Source organism: Dipteris shenzhenensis, chromosome 30 (assembly GCF_047967505.1).
Source record: "Dipteris shenzhenensis isolate YYH24624 ecotype China chromosome 30, Dip_SZ_1.0, whole genome shotgun sequence".
Classification (NCBI taxonomy): domain Eukaryota; kingdom Viridiplantae; phylum Streptophyta; class Polypodiopsida; order Gleicheniales; family Dipteridaceae; genus Dipteris; species Dipteris shenzhenensis.
This window is the reverse complement of record NC_141625.1, coordinates 46,255,328-46,272,978: the sequence shown is the minus strand read 5'-3', so window position 1 is coordinate 46,272,978 and position 17,651 is coordinate 46,255,328. Positions and strand designations below refer to the sequence as shown.

The following is a 17,651-nucleotide window of genomic DNA, read 5'->3' as shown; positions in this document are numbered from 1 at the left end:
TGAAGTGCTTTTCTTGAAAAAAAATAATAAACTGCTGTTTACTGTGTATTGGGCAACAAATGTGGCTGTATAGTTGCCAGTCAAGATAGATCCTGCAATGTTCCTCGTTTCTCTACCGAAACTCGCAGCACATCTCCTAGCACCAAACCATTGGTGAGCCAATACAACTCTAATCGGTTTTGAAATGGGAACCCTTTGTTTTTGTAGAATCCCTGTGTGAAATGTGAAAATTCAGTGTAGGTTCTGATGCATAGCTCATGTTTCCTCCTGCGACCAATGAGAGTATTAAGTTGTTACACTAATAAACTAATCACACCTCACAAACCAATGTCTCCCTAGACTGATGCACGTGTCACACACATGACGACCTCCCCATGACTATATCTGGACCAGTAATTGGATCTTGTCTATTGCCCCATGCCAACCAGTCAATTTTATCATCTCTGTTTCACAAGGAGTCCACACAAGGACAGCCATTATAACATTAACCAGCATCATGTACCGGTCCACGTGTTCATGCTCGATTGAAGTGTCTACGAGGGTTAAGCTCCCATCACAAGTGTGCATGCGTGTGCGCTACATGGTTCTGTGTGTACACACGCATGTGTGCGTATGTGTGTATTCCTACACCTTATCATCCAGCTGTTGCCTGTTCATTGTCCATGATCCATTCTAGGTCCAGAAACCTAGCTTTGTCACTACATGTGTCTGTAGTGTCTCGTTCATGTGAGCACGTTGAATGCTGCCCCTTTCTGATTGTGAGAGTTCCATCAATACAAGCCGGTTGTTTTTTTGTTCCCACTTGCTTCCCACTATCCCAGCAATTCTTATATGCAATGTCTCACCCTTGAGTCTCAGGTAAAATTTGGATCCTTGCTAATAGAAAACTCTACTCATGTTTTTCATTAATAATTTGAAAATAGAATACCCTTGCTACTTCTCAATAATAGTAATTCGAAGCTGTACTAAAATATGACACAATGTTTTGGGCAGCAAAGTACAATCACAAGAAATGGGGATGCGTGTCAAACACAAATATCCCCAAGCCTGTATGGGAGAAACCATTCTCCTTGCCACTGTTCTTGCAAAAGATCATAGGTCTTCAGAGCAGGTTGGCCCTTCCTCACCTAAATACAAAGTCTTGATAGAGTGCAAGCATCCTGCCTATGCATGCCGCAGTGTCTTATCTGCACCATGAGAGATATAGGACCCTCCTATGTGGTTGCGAGCAAATTTAGAGGCGTGTGCATACTCAATAGCAAGGCAAGATGGCAAATTGAGGGTGGGAGGCATGTGAGAATGTGATTGTACGACCACTCGTGCAAAAGACTGTATGGGTGAATCAAAATAGAAAAATAAAACCCCTTGCCCCCAAAGCCAAGTACCTTGGGCAAAGGTTCCCCCTACCCTCCATGATCAAAGTAAAAGGTGAAACCTCTTCCCTTTCCAAACCTTTTGTCCTCAATTAAAAAAGAAAATGTAATAACTTTCTTCCTCCTCTATGAAATTTAATAATATTACAAACCCTAGCCCTACCCGATCTACCTTCCCCTCAACTTTTTCCCAAACCTCTTGTCTTTATTGGATCCCCCCCCCTCCCTTTTTCCCAAAAAAACCTCTTGCCTTGGTTGGATCTCCCCCCCCCCCCCCAAAAAAAAGGAGGGCGAAGAGGAGAAAACCCCCCTCTCCCCAAGTTCTAGCTGCAAAGAAACCAAGGGTGGAACTCAAGCAACCCATGTTGCCATGGGGCACAAAATATACTAGCTCCTAATCACTAAGCAAGATAGCTTTCAAACCCCAAGATTGCTACTAATGTGCCAAACAAGGACATATCAAATGCCTTATCACCTCTCCCCTTGTCGTCCATCACTTCTAGAGCAAAGAGATGTCTTGCCTAACTCTACTACAAGCTTTTAATTAACTAGGATAAGTTAGATCCCATATAAGCCCTATACCTTGCCTCTTGCATTGCACAAGTGTCCAAGCCTCAGTTGTAGCCTAATGGTTTTTGAATCTCATATCTGCTAGAGAAAAAAAAGGAGCTCATGGCACTCATTGATGTTACACGATGGTATGAGCAAGGCAAGCCTTCTAACTTGACAGCTTAACAAAGTAGGTATGCTCTTACACTCTTTTCTTCCCATTCATGCGCCTGGACACTATTCATTTAATGCCGATAGCTTAGAGTCACACCAGCCTCTGGACAAAGATGTACCTCGACTTGGGTCAACTGCGCATCAAGGGGGCTCCAATACCCCTCCAATACATTCATATTACCAAGGTACCACGAGACGGTTAGGACCACACACAAAGGCCCCACAATTTCCAACGATTAGAACCTTGTCTTTTCTCTTCATTTAGAGCGTAGCAGCTCTCAATAACAATTTTATAAAGTGATTTAAAAAGACTAAAGATTTTATTTTAAGAAAGACTAAATTCACCATCCAAAACACTACAACATATCCAATCTTACAAATTGAGAAACTTGAATATATTAGAATTGCAATAAGCCATTTCTTTCTTAGAAGTGATTACTGAGGTAATTCTTACCTTACGCCAATGCGAGTGCAAATTTACAACCTTCATAAACTTTGATCCCTTGTTGAATCAAATACACTACTTAGCTCAGAGCACTAAAAAGGCCCTGGTCCTTTGTCCTAGCTTCATGCAAACCCAATACAATGAAGCCACTCCTTGTTGCCAACCCAAGAAACCTCTTGCAACTTTATTAATACACCATTAAAATTTGCTATAAGTTATAAGCTACAAGTTTGAGTAGGGCTTTTACCAAACAACAACATCAAGAACACAGCACCGCCCTTCATATTTGGCTCACTCAACAATTTGGCTATATATGTTGGCCAACTCCTCCAACAAGGACAAACGAATGTGGAAATCTCATCTTCAGAGTTGCGACTTTTATCCAACAAACTCTACCTATTCACTAGGAAGGAAGCAATTGTGGGGCCACAGTGACATCAAAATGTCTAACGTGAGCTAGTGCATACTCCCATTCTCATACAAGCCATCATGGTAAGTTGATGGAAGTTTCAATATCTTAAAAAAGTAATTGCACGTGTCATAGTGTCGTTATTGAATGCAACTATAAACATGAGAGGGAGATTACATCAAAGATTCCAATCCATACCATTTTACTCAATAGTGAAGATGTATGGGCACTTCAAGACACGTGTCCGCCGACCTTTTAGACTTTTTACATGTGGGATTGTGGTAATTAAGATTAAGGTGGCCTTACACACATCTAGATTGTTCTTTTAGGGATATCTCCTCAAGAAATTTTTTATTGGAGCTTTTGGACTCATAATTTTTATAGGAGTATGAAGCTTTACCCTTGTTTGGGAGAAGATATATGCAAACAAAGAATGTACCTCCAGCAAATTGTATTTTTGAAGCAGGGCCTCCTTAGGTAATATTCCAAGAGATAATTTTACTGGCACCAAATACTTCAAAATCATCCTGTGCAACAAGATCATCACCACTTTATAATACAAAACCGTGCAGTCCACATTGTTACTTCACATTTTTCCTATCAATCACATCCTATTTGTCCACAAGGTTCAATTTGTGTCCCATCCAAACATGTCACATTTGCAAGCATTTAAAGATCAAGCATACTAGAACTTAACAATAAGATGTAAATTGTGTCCCATCAAACATATATTTCACATTTGCAAAAGTTTACAGACAAAGGATATAATGACTTCACAATACAAATGCAATTGATGGAAAAAACAAAACTCAAGTCATAAACCATATGACCATATGTCAGATGACCATAAACTCAAGTCATAAACCAATTGACTATATGTGAGATGACAAAAAAGATCCCAAAATTAACAATTCTAACATGTAATCTGAGCTGTTATACCTGACAAAAAAAGATCCTAAAATTGACAATTCTAATATGTAATCGGAGCTGTAGCCTGTCATACCTACTGCATAACACATGGAAACTTTGTTTCCTTGGTCCATCCCCATACAAAAGCTCAGCATGATGCTATCACTATCAATCAAATTCAAAACCTGTTTTTCACTATCATTCTTAGGTAGCCTATTACTGCCCCCTCCATTGAACATTCCCATTGACCATTATATACCCCTCTACATTCTTAATTACACAAACTCATATTCGACTTCTTCATGTCAAAAATCTAGACAACCGCAACAATTCTGCTAAGCAACATAATGATATCCTTTTATTTTAGCTATCACCAAGCTTCTTCTTTTTTTGCAAGAAAATTACTTCATTAAGTATGAATGAAAACCACGAGAGCAAGCTCAAATACGGGAGTACATCATGCAATGCAGGAGGGAAAAAAACAGCTCAAAATGAGCTAATAAAGAACCAAGGCAGAGGCTGAAATGCCATCTCAACCCTGAAGGAGACTCAGAGAAAAAGGGAGATCCTCTCCAAACTCTGAAAAAAGTAACTCTCCTGGTAGTGGCTGCTCTGGAGGATCCCTGCATGCTCGCCCAAATGGCCATCAGAGTGTGTACTGTGTCGGTCCAGATACTGGCCATAGTTTGGGAAGGGTGAACTCCATTGCCTCTGTACACCTGGCTCTCCAAATATGCGAAGCTGCAATGCTAGCCAAAATCTCCCAAGACGTATCTACTGAGACATGAGCAGCTCTGAAAGGAGTGAAGGAAACATCCTGGAGGGAACACGACTCCACTGAGTGTCGCCATACAATGAAAGCTGAATCTAGATCATGTCCCTTGAAAAGCACCTGTGGGCCAGTAAGAGATAACCAAGCCATTGAACCCCAGGGCATATAGAAAGGTGTTGTATGAAAGATGCTGAAAATCCTAGCAACACCTTTCCAAATCATTCTCGCCTGTCTGCACTCCCAAAGGCAATGCTGTATTGACTCAACTGCCATGTGACAACGAGGACAAGTAGGGTCAGCCCCAAACCTGGATCTCCACAGGTTCACTGCAATCCCTCCAGATCTTTCTACTCTTGCGGGATTTCCAAAGCAAAAGTTCTTCCGCACAACTGCGAAAATCTGATAACTATCCCAATGTGGCGCTCTGGAGGGCCTACAACCTCTACTGCTGAGCTGAAATCTCCGGGCATTTCTAACTATGTAGCGAAAGAAGGGGAAGCTCTTCTCTCGGTGCCCCTCATCAATCCATTCCCACTTCCCTGGGTCCCACTGCAAGAACCTATTAGAGGAACCACCATACAGCCAAAGTCTCCAAGACCCAAGCGCAAGGAGAATAGACAAGGGTATCCTCATGTGCATCATGCAATGCAATGATCTGTAATGGAATGCCCAAAACGCTCCCCACCAAGTGGACTCTGTAGGCGGCATGTCATCTGTATCAATCCACTCTGGCGGAATGGTCCCTTTGGAGGGCAACCAACTGCTGGTGAATACCTATCTCACGCCTGAGGATCTCGCCCCTCCTGATACGAGCAACTGAAAGATAAAAATCAGTAATATCAGAGAGGGCTGCAGCTAAGTCTGAAGAAGAAAGCTGCCCATCTTGCAAATGAGATACCCAGGTCCTCAACACTGTCTCTGTAAGGCCCTCCTCTGTATAAAAAGAATCTAGAATCCTAACACTGGCAAAGCAACGCCTCACATGGGGATCTGACACCATCAAAACCACTAGAAAATGATCCGAAGTGGACACCCCAGCTGCAATGCAACAGTACCACCGGTCAAGAGCCCAATCATCCACATAAAATCTATCAATCCATGCATGTAAAGGCATCTGCAATCTCTTGTTCAACCAAGAAAACAAGAGAGAATGTGGCTGAGTGTGAAAAGCATCATTGTGCCAAGCATCCCTGTCACTGTACTGAAAAAGGAAGGCATCCCAGGCTACTCTCTCTAGGGAGTGAATTCCACCTTCTCTACCACCATTTTTGATTTCAACCATGTTGAAATTGCCCCCTATAATCCAAGCATTTGCAATATGTAAACAAGAGAGCAGTTCCTTCCACAAAAGGACACGATCCCCTCTAGAATTGGGTGCATATAGGCTTAACAGACCAACCTTATGCCCACCAATCAAAAGTAAAATCCACTAAGCTTTGGAAGGGACCATGATCCCGTGTCCAATCACTAAGGGGAATATAGAAGACCGTGTCCAATCACTAAGGGGAGTATAGAAGACGAAACAGAAATGCAAGTACCTCCCCTAGTGCCCAAGACGGGTGACCAAAAAGTATGGCCTGAAAGAAGCTTACCCGACTTGGTATAATCCCTGACATCCAATTTGTGCTATCAATCATCAAAATGTCCATGGGACCCCCAATAACACCTTGATGAAGTTGGTTACGAATCAACTGCCTGCGGTGGCGATGAGGTACACCCCGGAGGCCCTGAACATTCCAACTGACAATCCTCATCTGCGAGAGAAAGAGGCCGGATGGAATATCCTACCCGACCTGCTTTTGGAGAAAGCCCTCTCCTGCGAAAAGTTCCTCCTATCAAGAGGAGGAAAGTCAACTGGGGAAAGGACACCTATACTTGCTAAGGTGGAAACTCTGTCCACGAACGTCTAAAAGATGTGCTCCCTGAGGGTAGAGGATACAAACTCCTCCTCTGACTCAAACTCAGCCAAGTTTGCCAGAACTGAAAATGAATTCCTGCGAAGTATCTCTGGCGTAGGAGTGCGAAGGAGCCCTGCGGAAGGAAAGTGGAACCAATAACCCCCTTACCTCTGTCAAGTGAAGACAAACGTGTAAGAGAAGAAGGGGGTTGTCGCTACATGACCTCTGCATAAATCTTCATGACCTCAACCACGACTTTTGCATTGTTCTCAAGTAAGGCATGGGTCTCTAGAGAAAGGTTCTCCTTAGGTCAGGAGCAGTCTCATCTGCACATGGAATCAGAATAGGAATGTCTCCTGCCTAAAGAGACGGGTCCGGAGCCCCATCAATGGTAGCCTCAGGTATTGGCTCCCCAACTCTGACAAGCACCCAACGGTGGACGACCGAAGCAGGATGTACTCACTGTCCTGTCTGCACTGTAGAAGTATCACGACGAGAGGCTGATGGTCCTGGCTGTGAAGTCTAAGGTCTAGCAGCGCGTGAGGCGGTAGGAACTAGTCGTGATGAAGGTCCAGATCGGGTGAAGCTATTAGGCGCACCCGTGGATCCTTTTTGTCTTTTCTTTTTTCTTGGATCTCTGGCAAAGTGCCCAAGGGTCCTGCAAATCCTACACTGATTCTGCCTCCCTGCAATCTCGACTCTGTCTGAAGAAGCGCCATCTGGTCGCTGAAGCATAATGTGGTCATCCGAGGTGTTAGGGTCAGAGACGATGACCCTAACACGCGGTACCCCATCAGACCTGACTGCCTCTGCTGCTGAAGTAGGCATCTCACTGAGAGGGGGGATCTTAGTAACCACTCCAAAGGCGGCTCCAATGGAATGTAGCAGTCAATGGTACACTTGAGGAAGGTTTGGAAATCTGATGAAGAGTGACGTCGTCTGGCTGTCCTCCTCCACAAGATCAAACGCCAAAGAAAAAGGGGTTTAAAAAAATCCTCCTGGAGCCCAGTGCTAACGGGCTAGCCTACAGCACTGTGCGTGCTACCTCCGAGGAGTCAAAAACAATCTGGAAGAAACCTCGCCGAAGCAATCGAACATCTGTGAAGTGCCCTGTGAGGTCTCCAGGTAAAGTGGCGAGCATCCAGTCCCTGGCCTATAACCTGGAAGGGTGGGACCCATGGATGCGAGCAAAGAGCGATGTCAAGCTCTCCTACTCAATATCTTTTTTGAGCTGCTGCAACTTGTCTTTTGAGAAATAGATGGTTTTCGCGGCCGGTGGAAGCGGGCGAGGATTGGCTGAAGGCTAGGCCATCGTCGATCAAGGCGTGAAGGCCGACTCGAACACAAAAAAAGGCTCCGTCCGACCAACAGTGCTGCTAGGAAGGGCTAAGAAAGAAGAGGATAGCAGGGAGGGAGAGGGAGAGGGAGAGAGTGAGGGCTAAGGGGAGAAGGGGCAGCAGGAGGGGAGAGGGAAAGGGTGAAGGGGGCAGCAGGAGGGAGAGAGTGAGGGCAAGGGAAGAAGGGGGGCAGCAGGTAGGGAGAGGAGAGAGTGAAAGGAGGGAAGGGGGACGAGAGGGTGGGCGGAGACTAGGGATGAGAGTGTAGGAGGAGAGGCTAGGGAAGGGGGAGGAGAGGGTAGGCGGAGAGGAAGAGAGGGCTAGGGAGTAGAGGGTAGGGTGGAGAGGCTAGGGGAGTGAGGGCGGAGAAGAGAGGGCAGGCGCGTAGGAGGCCGTACGGCAAGGAGGGCAGCAAGGGAGCGGGGAAGAGGGAGCGGGGTAGAGAGGTTGAGGGCGGAGAGGCTGAGAGGAGAGGGCGGAGAGGCTGAGAGGAGCTACAGGAGGGAGAGGAGAGCGTAGAGGGGAGAGGGAGAGAAGGCCGTACGGCTTGGTGATATATTCTACTCCATCAAGTGCACAAGCTACAATATTCATTTCACCAGCATTTATTTCAAAGGTCTAGCAATACTATGCTTGACCACCTTGTCATGGCTAGTTATTTTTATTTTCATATTGAAAAAGAATCAAGGTAACATAATTTCCGTCATGAGGATAACAAGAGAATGGCTGACAATCCATAGGAATCATTAAGCTTGTGTTATGGTCTATAAATTACTTGTATTGATTTCACTCAAGAGATAGGCATACACATACTATCGCACACGCACACACACACACACACACTCACACACACATATATGTATGTATGTATGTGTGTGTGTGTATATCTATACATATGTAATATATGTATGTGTGTGTGTGTGTGTGTGTGTGTGTGTATCTATACATATGTATTATATGTATATGTACATGTGTGTGTGCACGCACGCGCGTACGTGTGTGTGTGTAGTTTCAATCTCATGAAAATTACAAGTTTCAAAACCATCTATCAAGCATAAGGGGGACTAGCTACTATGACATCCCTACCGACGTCATCAAGGCCCAATAGTGGGTGTAGACATACAAACATGCATGCATGCAAGCGCGCACACACACACTTTTTATTTTGTGAAATTTATATTTGTTTATATTACAAGAAGCAGTTCCCAAAGACAGAAATCAGTTGTTACCAACATTAGAAGATTTCAATATAAAACAAGGAGACCAAGGAATCTATCTAACGAGCACTGAGACAATCATAAAAGATTGCCTGAGTGACGTCCCGAAATAGTGAAACTTGAAAAAAGTGGAATCCCCAAAGACTCTATGATTTTTGTCCTTCCATATTGAGTCCAGAGACCCCAATATCAAACCCAAGTGAAGAAAAGATGAAACTCAGGCCTTGGTGTATAAATGCCAAATATCCAAAAGAGCTTGCCAAACGACTCAGTAGGGAATGTGGCTCACAGACGCTATTGTAATAGAAACTGAAAGTCACAAGTGACAAGGTAGTGCAAAAAGAGATGGATCAAGGATTCCCTAGGAGCTGAACATCTGTAACAAACAGCAGGAGCAAGAACAGCTCCAAAGCTGTCACAATCTTTTTTTTTTTGAAAAAGATGAATTCTATTAATGCTTTAAAAAAAACCATACAAACAGCTTCCAAAAGGAGCTGTCGATGAAAGGAAAACAGGTTGCCAGCTATAGGAAAGCCACCTACTTTCGGATCTCATGGCTCATGGCCTAGAGAGATTCTGAAACGGCTGAAACAGGAGCTAGCAACCAAGATGGTGGTCTATACATCCAGCGAAATACTCCTCGTGGAAAGGGTGTAGAAGATTCCTACCAGCCATGCCTAGCAGAAGCGCTTCCGCCTCACTCTCGAACCTGGAGTACTGCGCTCCCAAATGGCGTGCAAAGTGAAGATGATATCTTGCTAGATGGCTACAAGGGTAGCCGTTGAAAACTGGCTGGCCTCCAATCACCCGACTGCACTGAGCGACCCAGATGTTCCGAGCAGTAATGCTAGATACTGTCTCCCACACCTTGTCCTCCGGTAGAGGGGGTGGGCGAGAACAGGAGGGTTGACTATACAGGAGACCTGCTGTCCATGTATCCTGTATGTTGGTCAATGGTGAGACATGACCAATCGCAAAGGTGTGTCCTCGCTCCGTGAGCCAGGCCACCATTCCCCAAGTGAAGTCCCTGCTCATCCTATGTGTGCTAGCCACAATCCTGAGGTACGCCAACCATATCCATTGTGCAACCTGGCAATCCCACAAGCAGCGGGGGATCATCTCCAAAACCCCTTCTGTGCAGCTAGTGCATCTGGCATCTACCCGCATCTACTCCATCCAGGGCCAATGGGCAGATCCCCCTGAGCCAACAACCAGAAGAAATAGGAAATCTTGCGTGGGTGCAAGCTCGTCCATAGGCGAGGCCAGAAGCGGGAAATAACCTCTCGAGACGTCTTGCCCCAGTCAAAGGCATTCCCGCAAGGGGGATTATGTTGCTGCCTCAAGTTGTAAGTGGCACCCGATACGAGTCGTGTCGGAAAAGAAGGAGAGCGGGCTGGCTAGAACCACTCTCTTGGGTCCCACAGAATGTCGCATAAGGGTTTGCCCTTCCAAATCCACAGGCCATACCGCTCCCTTTGGAGTCGATAAGACTATGGTGGGATCAATGTACCAAGTCGTAGCCAGGCGGCCCACTATCCTGACCCTTTGCCACTCTAGATCCTCCAGGTTCACCTCTGACTCATCCTCGAACTCTGTCTCTGCCTACAGCGAGCCTCCAGGTCCCACCCTATAGAACCGGGACTGACATGATCCAAGAGACTCACGAAAGAAGCATATTTTAAGTAGTACTCCTATCCGTGAGAACTGTCTTGACTAGCAGTGGGGGGGCGAAGGGCTCCGCCATCTTTCCCATCACGAATTCCAGATCATCGCCTCGATCTCCATCATCTCGGTGCCTGCCCCTCGCATGTAAGAAATGACATGTCTGAGGGCCTCCATCTCTCTGGGAAGTTGCCGCCAAGCCCCAGAGGATCTAGCTGCTCCACTATCCCACTATGTCCAACCAATGTGGGTCCGTTGACCTAACATGTGCCCCTCTGAATATCTGACCTCCACGTGCCAGATGAGTGATTGTCTCTCAAACTCCTATCTACGTGACGGCCTAGCCCGAATGAGTCCTCCTACCAATCTCTGCCACACTCTGTAGAGACTCCTCATCAGCGGAGAACCCTTCTCTGTCAAGGGCACCTCGAAAGAGATCCATCTATAGGATTGTTGTCACTCACCTCCTATCGAGGAGTATTCCCAAGAAGCTCCCGCTAGAGAAGGAACTTCCAAGGTTCAGCTCCTGGGGTGAGACCTCTCACTACCAACTTACCCAAGAGGGCTTTGCTCTGCATCTCCATATCAATAATGCCCAATCCACCCTACACCTGGGGCAATATCACTGTCTGCCAAGCCACTCTGGCTCTGGTGTTGCGTGTTCCATTCGATCCTGACCAAAGGAAGTTCCACACCAAGCGTCGTGGCTGTCCCATGCAGCCCCGATGGAAACACCAGCAAGAGGCAATGTACCGAGCTATGGCAAGACGAACCTAGTTAATCACCAATGCCCGACCTGCAAGCGAGAGTTTTGCGGAGCTCCAGTACAATAGCTTACACCAAACACTCTCTAGGATCAAGCTGAGCCGCTGCTCTGCTAAGATGTCAATGCCAACCTGGTAGCCCATGTACCCGTTGTCTCTCCTCTCGGGATCCACCGAAAGCCAAAATCAGCTCCCCAATCTTAAACCTCCTAGATCTCCTCCAGGCCTATGAAAAAACCAACAGATTTGGTCCAATTTATGCAAGCACCTGAGACCTCGTAGTAAATGGATAGAGCACCTCTGACCCTCTCTAGACTGGATGCTGATGAGCCGTCCACATAGAGAGCTACATCATCTGCAAACTCGGAATCTAGGAGCTCCTCCTCCTCCCGGATCGAAAGCCTAATCCCCGTTAAGGCCAAGTGCTCAAGAATGTAGAAAGTAACCGAGGGCCTCTGCTACAAAAAGGACTAGATACGGGTGAAAGGACAGGCATGTTTCACTGAGCAGGAAAGTAGAAAGGCCTCTCCTGTGTGTCCCCCAATAATCACCTGACTGGAACTACCTGAATAAAGAACTGACACCCCTCTAATCCATCTCTCTAAGAAGTCAAGTCTCTGCATGGTACCCTCCAAAAAAGACCACTCCACTTTGTCATATGCCTTCTTGAAATTCAAAAGAAGAATGGCGAGAGGCTACGACTCCTCCTTGGACCAATCCACTGCCTCCCAGAAAGTGAAGATGTTATCTACGATGCTATGCTCCTGGACAAAGGCGGTCTGCATCTCATGAATGATGTCTAGTAAGTGGGGTCTCAGACGCAAGCTCAAGACCTTGGCTAAGATCTTGTAAGCCGTGTCAAGCAGGGTGATCACACTCTACTGGGGATGTCTGACCTATCTCCCCCCCTCGGAATCAGGCATATACATCCTCTGCTCAAGGAATGTGGGAGGGATCCGGTGTCAAAGATCTCTTGGCAGGCTACCCTGAGTAGGGTGGAAATATACTCCCACAAGCACCGAAAGAAGCTCGAAGTCATGCCGTCCTCTCCGGGGCACTTCTGGACCAGGAGTGCTTGCAAGGCTCCCAAAGCTCCTCATCAGTAAAGGGCGCCTCCAAACGTCTGCTAAGACTTTGTGTAACAACTGGAGGGACCTGCTCCCATACTGCCTCTCTAGCCAGAAGAGTGGTGGGCGAAGCCTCCTCCATCTGAAAGAGCTGACAGCAGAAGATAGTGGTCATCTCAAGGATTTCCTAAAGGTCAGTGTGTATATGTTTTTGTGAGTCCCTAAGTCACAGAAGAACTCTGCTCTACGGACCTCTAAATCATGTAGCCCCAATCCTGACTGCTCCGCTGAATCTTCTCAGCCACCACCCAAACCACCTACCCCTCTAGGGGTCGGTCCTCGGCTGTCTCCAGAGCACTCCATTATCGCCTATTGTACTTCCACCTTCTGTAGAAGCTCATCTGGTATACGGACACAACGGCGCTGATCCAAGTAAAGGACCATCGGAGAGTAGTCCGACATTGTGGTACTTGCTCAAATGCCGATGGAGCTACCACGGAGTAGAGCCCAATCCCCTATGTAGAATCCGTTTAGGTGCTCCAATAGCCCGTCATGACGCCACTGTGTAAAAAGGAGAACAACAAGTTGCCCAGAAGATTGGTAAACTCAGCCTCACACCATGGATCCCTACCACTGATCGTAAAAATAAACTACTCCCAAGTACTCTCCCCAGGGAGAATCTCTACAAAAGAGGCTCCTCCCTACTTACCCTCCATGAACTCTAGGTTGTTAAAGTCACCTCTAGCAATACATGAGTCCACCTCTGGGGGGCAATCTGTAAGCCGCCTCCGGAAAGCTGGCCGATGCTTCCAACACGTGGGTGCATTCACATTCATGATACCAATCCAGGCCTCTCCTACCTAAAGACCCATCCATACTACACGACCTGGTATGAGCTCACCCTCCGCAAATACCTCTAAGACCGCCACCTAGGATGCTAATATGCATAACCCTTCACTTCTGCCAACCGCGGGGAACCAACTCGCATGTGGTGGCCTGAGGACTAGGCATCTGCATCCCTTTCCCCAGAGATATGAGAAGAGGAAGCTCAATCCTGCCTGCCCGAAGAGCCGACTTGCTGATGAGGAGAGGTTGGCGAGGTGGCCTTTGCCTTGCCCTTGCTCTCGGGCGAGGAATCCGTCGTCGGTCCGATAGGGGTGCACGAGGAAGATGCCCCAGGCGAAGCTACCACTGCGTGAGAAGGAGCTGGGGGTGAAGGGAGGATGGGTGGTTAGGGTGATCACAGTGGGAGGAACAGGTGGAGGAGGCAAGGGGAGAGGCACGGAGGGAGACTGCAGAAAGAGGGGAGGCGGGTTCGGGGGGGAGGCTGTGTAGGATCTACCACTGTCGAAAGTAAAGGTTGCTGCGGCAATGGCCCCTGCGGCCCTTGAGGCTCCTCCTCCGAACTCTGTTGGCTACGGCAAGCAATGGAAGCTCAAACATGAAAGCAAGAAGGGAAAAAACGAGATGTTGTAATAGATTACTGCAAAAACTGCGAGTGGAGACCCAACATAATAAAACCCTAGGGCTAACTGCCCTAACTGTTCTTTACCTAGGTTCGCTACTTGGCACTCTCGACTCTCTGGAAAGATAGAACCACAGAGTCTTTGGTGATCTAGTTTTTTCTACTTTTGTTTTCTTATGTTGTTCTTTGCAGCAATCGCTCTTCGATTGTCTGCAAACTCACTGCATAGATCATGATGTATATTTGTCCTACACGGAGATTTTCTCTTGATGTAATCTTTCAGCTTACCAGTTTTTTGGGATAGCTATCTTGTAATATAAAGCATTCAAAGTTTTCACTTTTAAAAAAAAGTGTGTGTGTGTGTGTGTGTGCACGTGAATGGGCACTCTGGAATCTATGGAAGGATAGAAATCATAGAGTCTTTGGCGATCCTACTTTTTCACTTTTGTCTTTCTTCAGGCACTCTTTGCAGCAATCTTTCTATGATTGCTTGCAAACCAAGTACATAGATCCTAATGTGTATCTGTCTTATATTGAGATCTTCTCGTGATGTATTTTTCCACATCCTGTTTTGGGATAGTGATTCTGTAATATAAAGCAACAAAATTTTCACCCAAAAAAAAACATGTGTGTGTGTTCCCATGATGTGTATCTGTCTTATATTGAGATCTTCTCGTGATGTATTTTTCCACATCCCGTCTTGGGATAGTGATTCTGTAATATAAAGCAGCAAAATTTTCACACAAAAAAAAGTGTGTGTGTGTTCCCTTCGGCCTTCTCTTGGCCATAGCCTGCTTTATGACAGAGATGTTTGGCTCCTAGGGAATCCTTGATCCATCTTTTTTTGTTTTGTCCTGTCATTCGTGACTTCCTGTTATTTCTTCAGTAGCGCCTCCAAGCTCGCTTTTCATATGCTTCCTTTGGCAAGCTTTTATAGATCGCCTTCACCCACGGCACCCACAGTATGATCTATTTTTCATGTGGGTTCATTATTGGGCACTCTGAACTATATGGAAGGACAGGAACCATGCAATCTTTCGAGAGTCTCCTTCTATAATCTGCTTTTTTGGATGTCGCTTAGGCAATCCTTTTGTGATTGCCTATCTGTGCATCACTTAGAGTATACTGTCTACTTGTCCTATAATGAATTTTCCCGATCTTGTAATTGTTGTTCTCCATTTTGGAGACAGTCTTTTTGTAATATAAACACACATGGATTTCACTTTCTTTTTTTTTTAAGAGTGAGTGAGTGTGTGTGTGTGTGTGTGTGTGTGTTTGCCAGATAAATTACTCTGCTTAGTTGTCCTACAATGAGATCGTTTGAAATTATAATGGCATGTCCCTTCTTTAGGAATTGCTTCTTGTAACATAAACATACATGGATTACACCCAAAAAAATGTGTGTGTGTGTGTGTGTGGGGAAGACAAGACAACAACCCCTTTTACATAGTGAAAAGACAAAAGAGTCAGGGTAAAGGATAGAAAGAGAACATTATAGAATTAAGGAAGAGTTTGAGTATGTAGGTAAAGCACCTACAAAATTGCATAAAAAGTATATAAGAGCTTTGATAAGAAATGACAATAATGTTTTTGCAAAAACATTTTTGCAAAAAGAATTGGAGCAAGGTGAATTCTTGATAAGCATCTCTTTTATTGAAAATGAGAGTCTGCATACCTGCCACCATCCAACAAGAAAACATGATAAGAACCAGCTTAACTTTAATTGGGAGGACAGGTGCCATAAACACCCCTCCCTTGCTATCAGGGTCACAATAAAATAGTGGCTTAAACACAGACTTAAGCAACTCGATGTAGACTTTAAGGGTGTAAAAAAAGGAGCCTAGAGAAAATTTGAAAAAAAGAAAAAAGAATTTTCAATGTTAGTTTTAAAATTTTAATAAAAATAATTAGGGGAAAACCAAGTGAAATTAGGAAAAATTATGGGGAAGGAAAAGGAAATAGGGTAGAAAATTGGTTAAAGATGCGAGGGGGGGGAGAGGGAAGAGAGAGGCAAAGAGAAAAATTTAGAGCTTTAAGAAAGAAATTAAAAACAAATTAGGAGGAATCATTAGGAAGTGTTTGTGTAGAAGGGAAAGGAATTAGAAAAAAGACGAAAATAACAAATTAAGAAATTAAGTGGATGCAAAAGAAAAAGGAGAATAGTAAGTGTGTGTGTGTGTGTGTGCGCGCGTGAGCATGGTGTCATGGCTTTGTCAAGGAATGTAGGAGAGACATGACGAATCTGATGGTCTGAACCAATGAGACAAATAGTACGACTGCAAAAATGGGAGTAGAAGCAGTGACGGGTTAACAGAGGAGTCGTTGTGCAATGGTGTGTGGACCTCCTCTTTACACCAATGACAAAGCACATGGAAAATGGGAAACCATGCTCAGCTCAGAAACTGGAGCCCACACATCCATGAGTTTTTGGTGTTGATTTTCAATTCTTCAGGATTTTTTATTACCAAAATTTCGTCCCTTGGGAGATGGAGATGAGAAGTGGATACGAGCAAGCATTTGCTAGTGACTTCAACTGCAAAAGGACAACAAGGGATATACAAACCAAGGGGATGGCAAATAGCACAATGGAAGCTAGAGGGGAGGATGGATTTAAAGTGAGAAGCAAAATTCACCTTTGACAATCTATTTAAATACTTCAGGAAACCTACAATTAGTCAACTTAAAACCACGGCAATGAGGCTCCAGAAAAGCCAAGAGAGGCAGAGGGTGTACAGCAGCATCACCTTATATTATTCAGCTTCAATGAGTCACAATGTATGAGAGCATACATAAGCTTCTGGTCTGCCTGCCATAAAGTCAGTCTATAATTAAACCTTCCATATAAAGTAGAAAGGACAAGATCGCATATACAAGCCCATCCTAACACATGCACAGACACCTATTTGCTGACCTTTTAGAAGCCAGTTCTACAAATTTTTCACTTCCTTTCAACAAAGGTGTGTTTTCAATATTCAAAGAACACAACTGGGAACACTGGATCATCTATGATGCAGACTGCAATAATTGAGATTATCACAAAGGCAAAAACAAACTAAAGTAATGATGAGTTAATGAAGCCTTATATAAATGTAAGAAGGTTTAATATAAAAATAAGGACAATGGCATCCTCTCCACAATGACAATCTGTGGAACTCAGGTGAGGTTGCTGTCGTTTGCTGGGCCAATACTTGAAAGGCTACAGACAATGGGATGGGATGGGATGGAATATCATGATATTGCAAAACTAGTTCCAAAGGTCTACCCAAATGGGGCTTCTATTTCATCTCCATCATCGAAAGACATCCTTAATGTAAAGCCCCTAACTGCCGCCTTCTTTTTGCAAGAAAATGAACTTCTACTAAGTAGGACCAAAACACATGTAAGGAAACCTAGACTTACTCAAATTGGCAATGAGGCTTTGTATAATATCCTGCCAGATCACGAACGGGTGCCTGCATGGGACTCAAACTTTTGCCTTCTAGTTCTCGGCCATGTAGTTAGACTAGCCATGACCTCCCAAACCAATTCAATCGGGGTGCATTAGGGTGTATTGGGTGGGTGTGGGGGGGGGCGGGGGGGGTGTGTGTTGATTTTTGCATGGCGGGTGATG

At 45.2% G+C, this 17,651-nt stretch overlaps 1 protein-coding gene across 3 annotated transcripts in view; it reads right to left on the bottom strand.

Moving 5' to 3' along the window:
- The window catches only part of EER5 (proteasome family protein), a 72,804-nt gene that overhangs the window by 9,102 nt on the left and 46,051 nt on the right, over nucleotides 1–17,651 (bottom strand). For all 3 annotated transcript variants that reach the window (XR_015543934.1, XR_015543935.1, XM_087401450.1), the window contains exons 8-9: nucleotides 16,786–16,847; nucleotides 3,390–3,477 (exon numbers count right to left, since the gene is read on the bottom strand). Coding sequence is in view for 1 of the 3 variants with exons in the window: in XM_087401450.1 (XP_087257576.1) it covers nucleotides 3,390–3,477; nucleotides 16,786–16,847 (150 nt within the window). In the remaining 2 variants the exon portion in view is untranslated. The remainder of the gene's footprint in view (nucleotides 1–3,389; nucleotides 3,478–16,785; nucleotides 16,848–17,651) is intronic.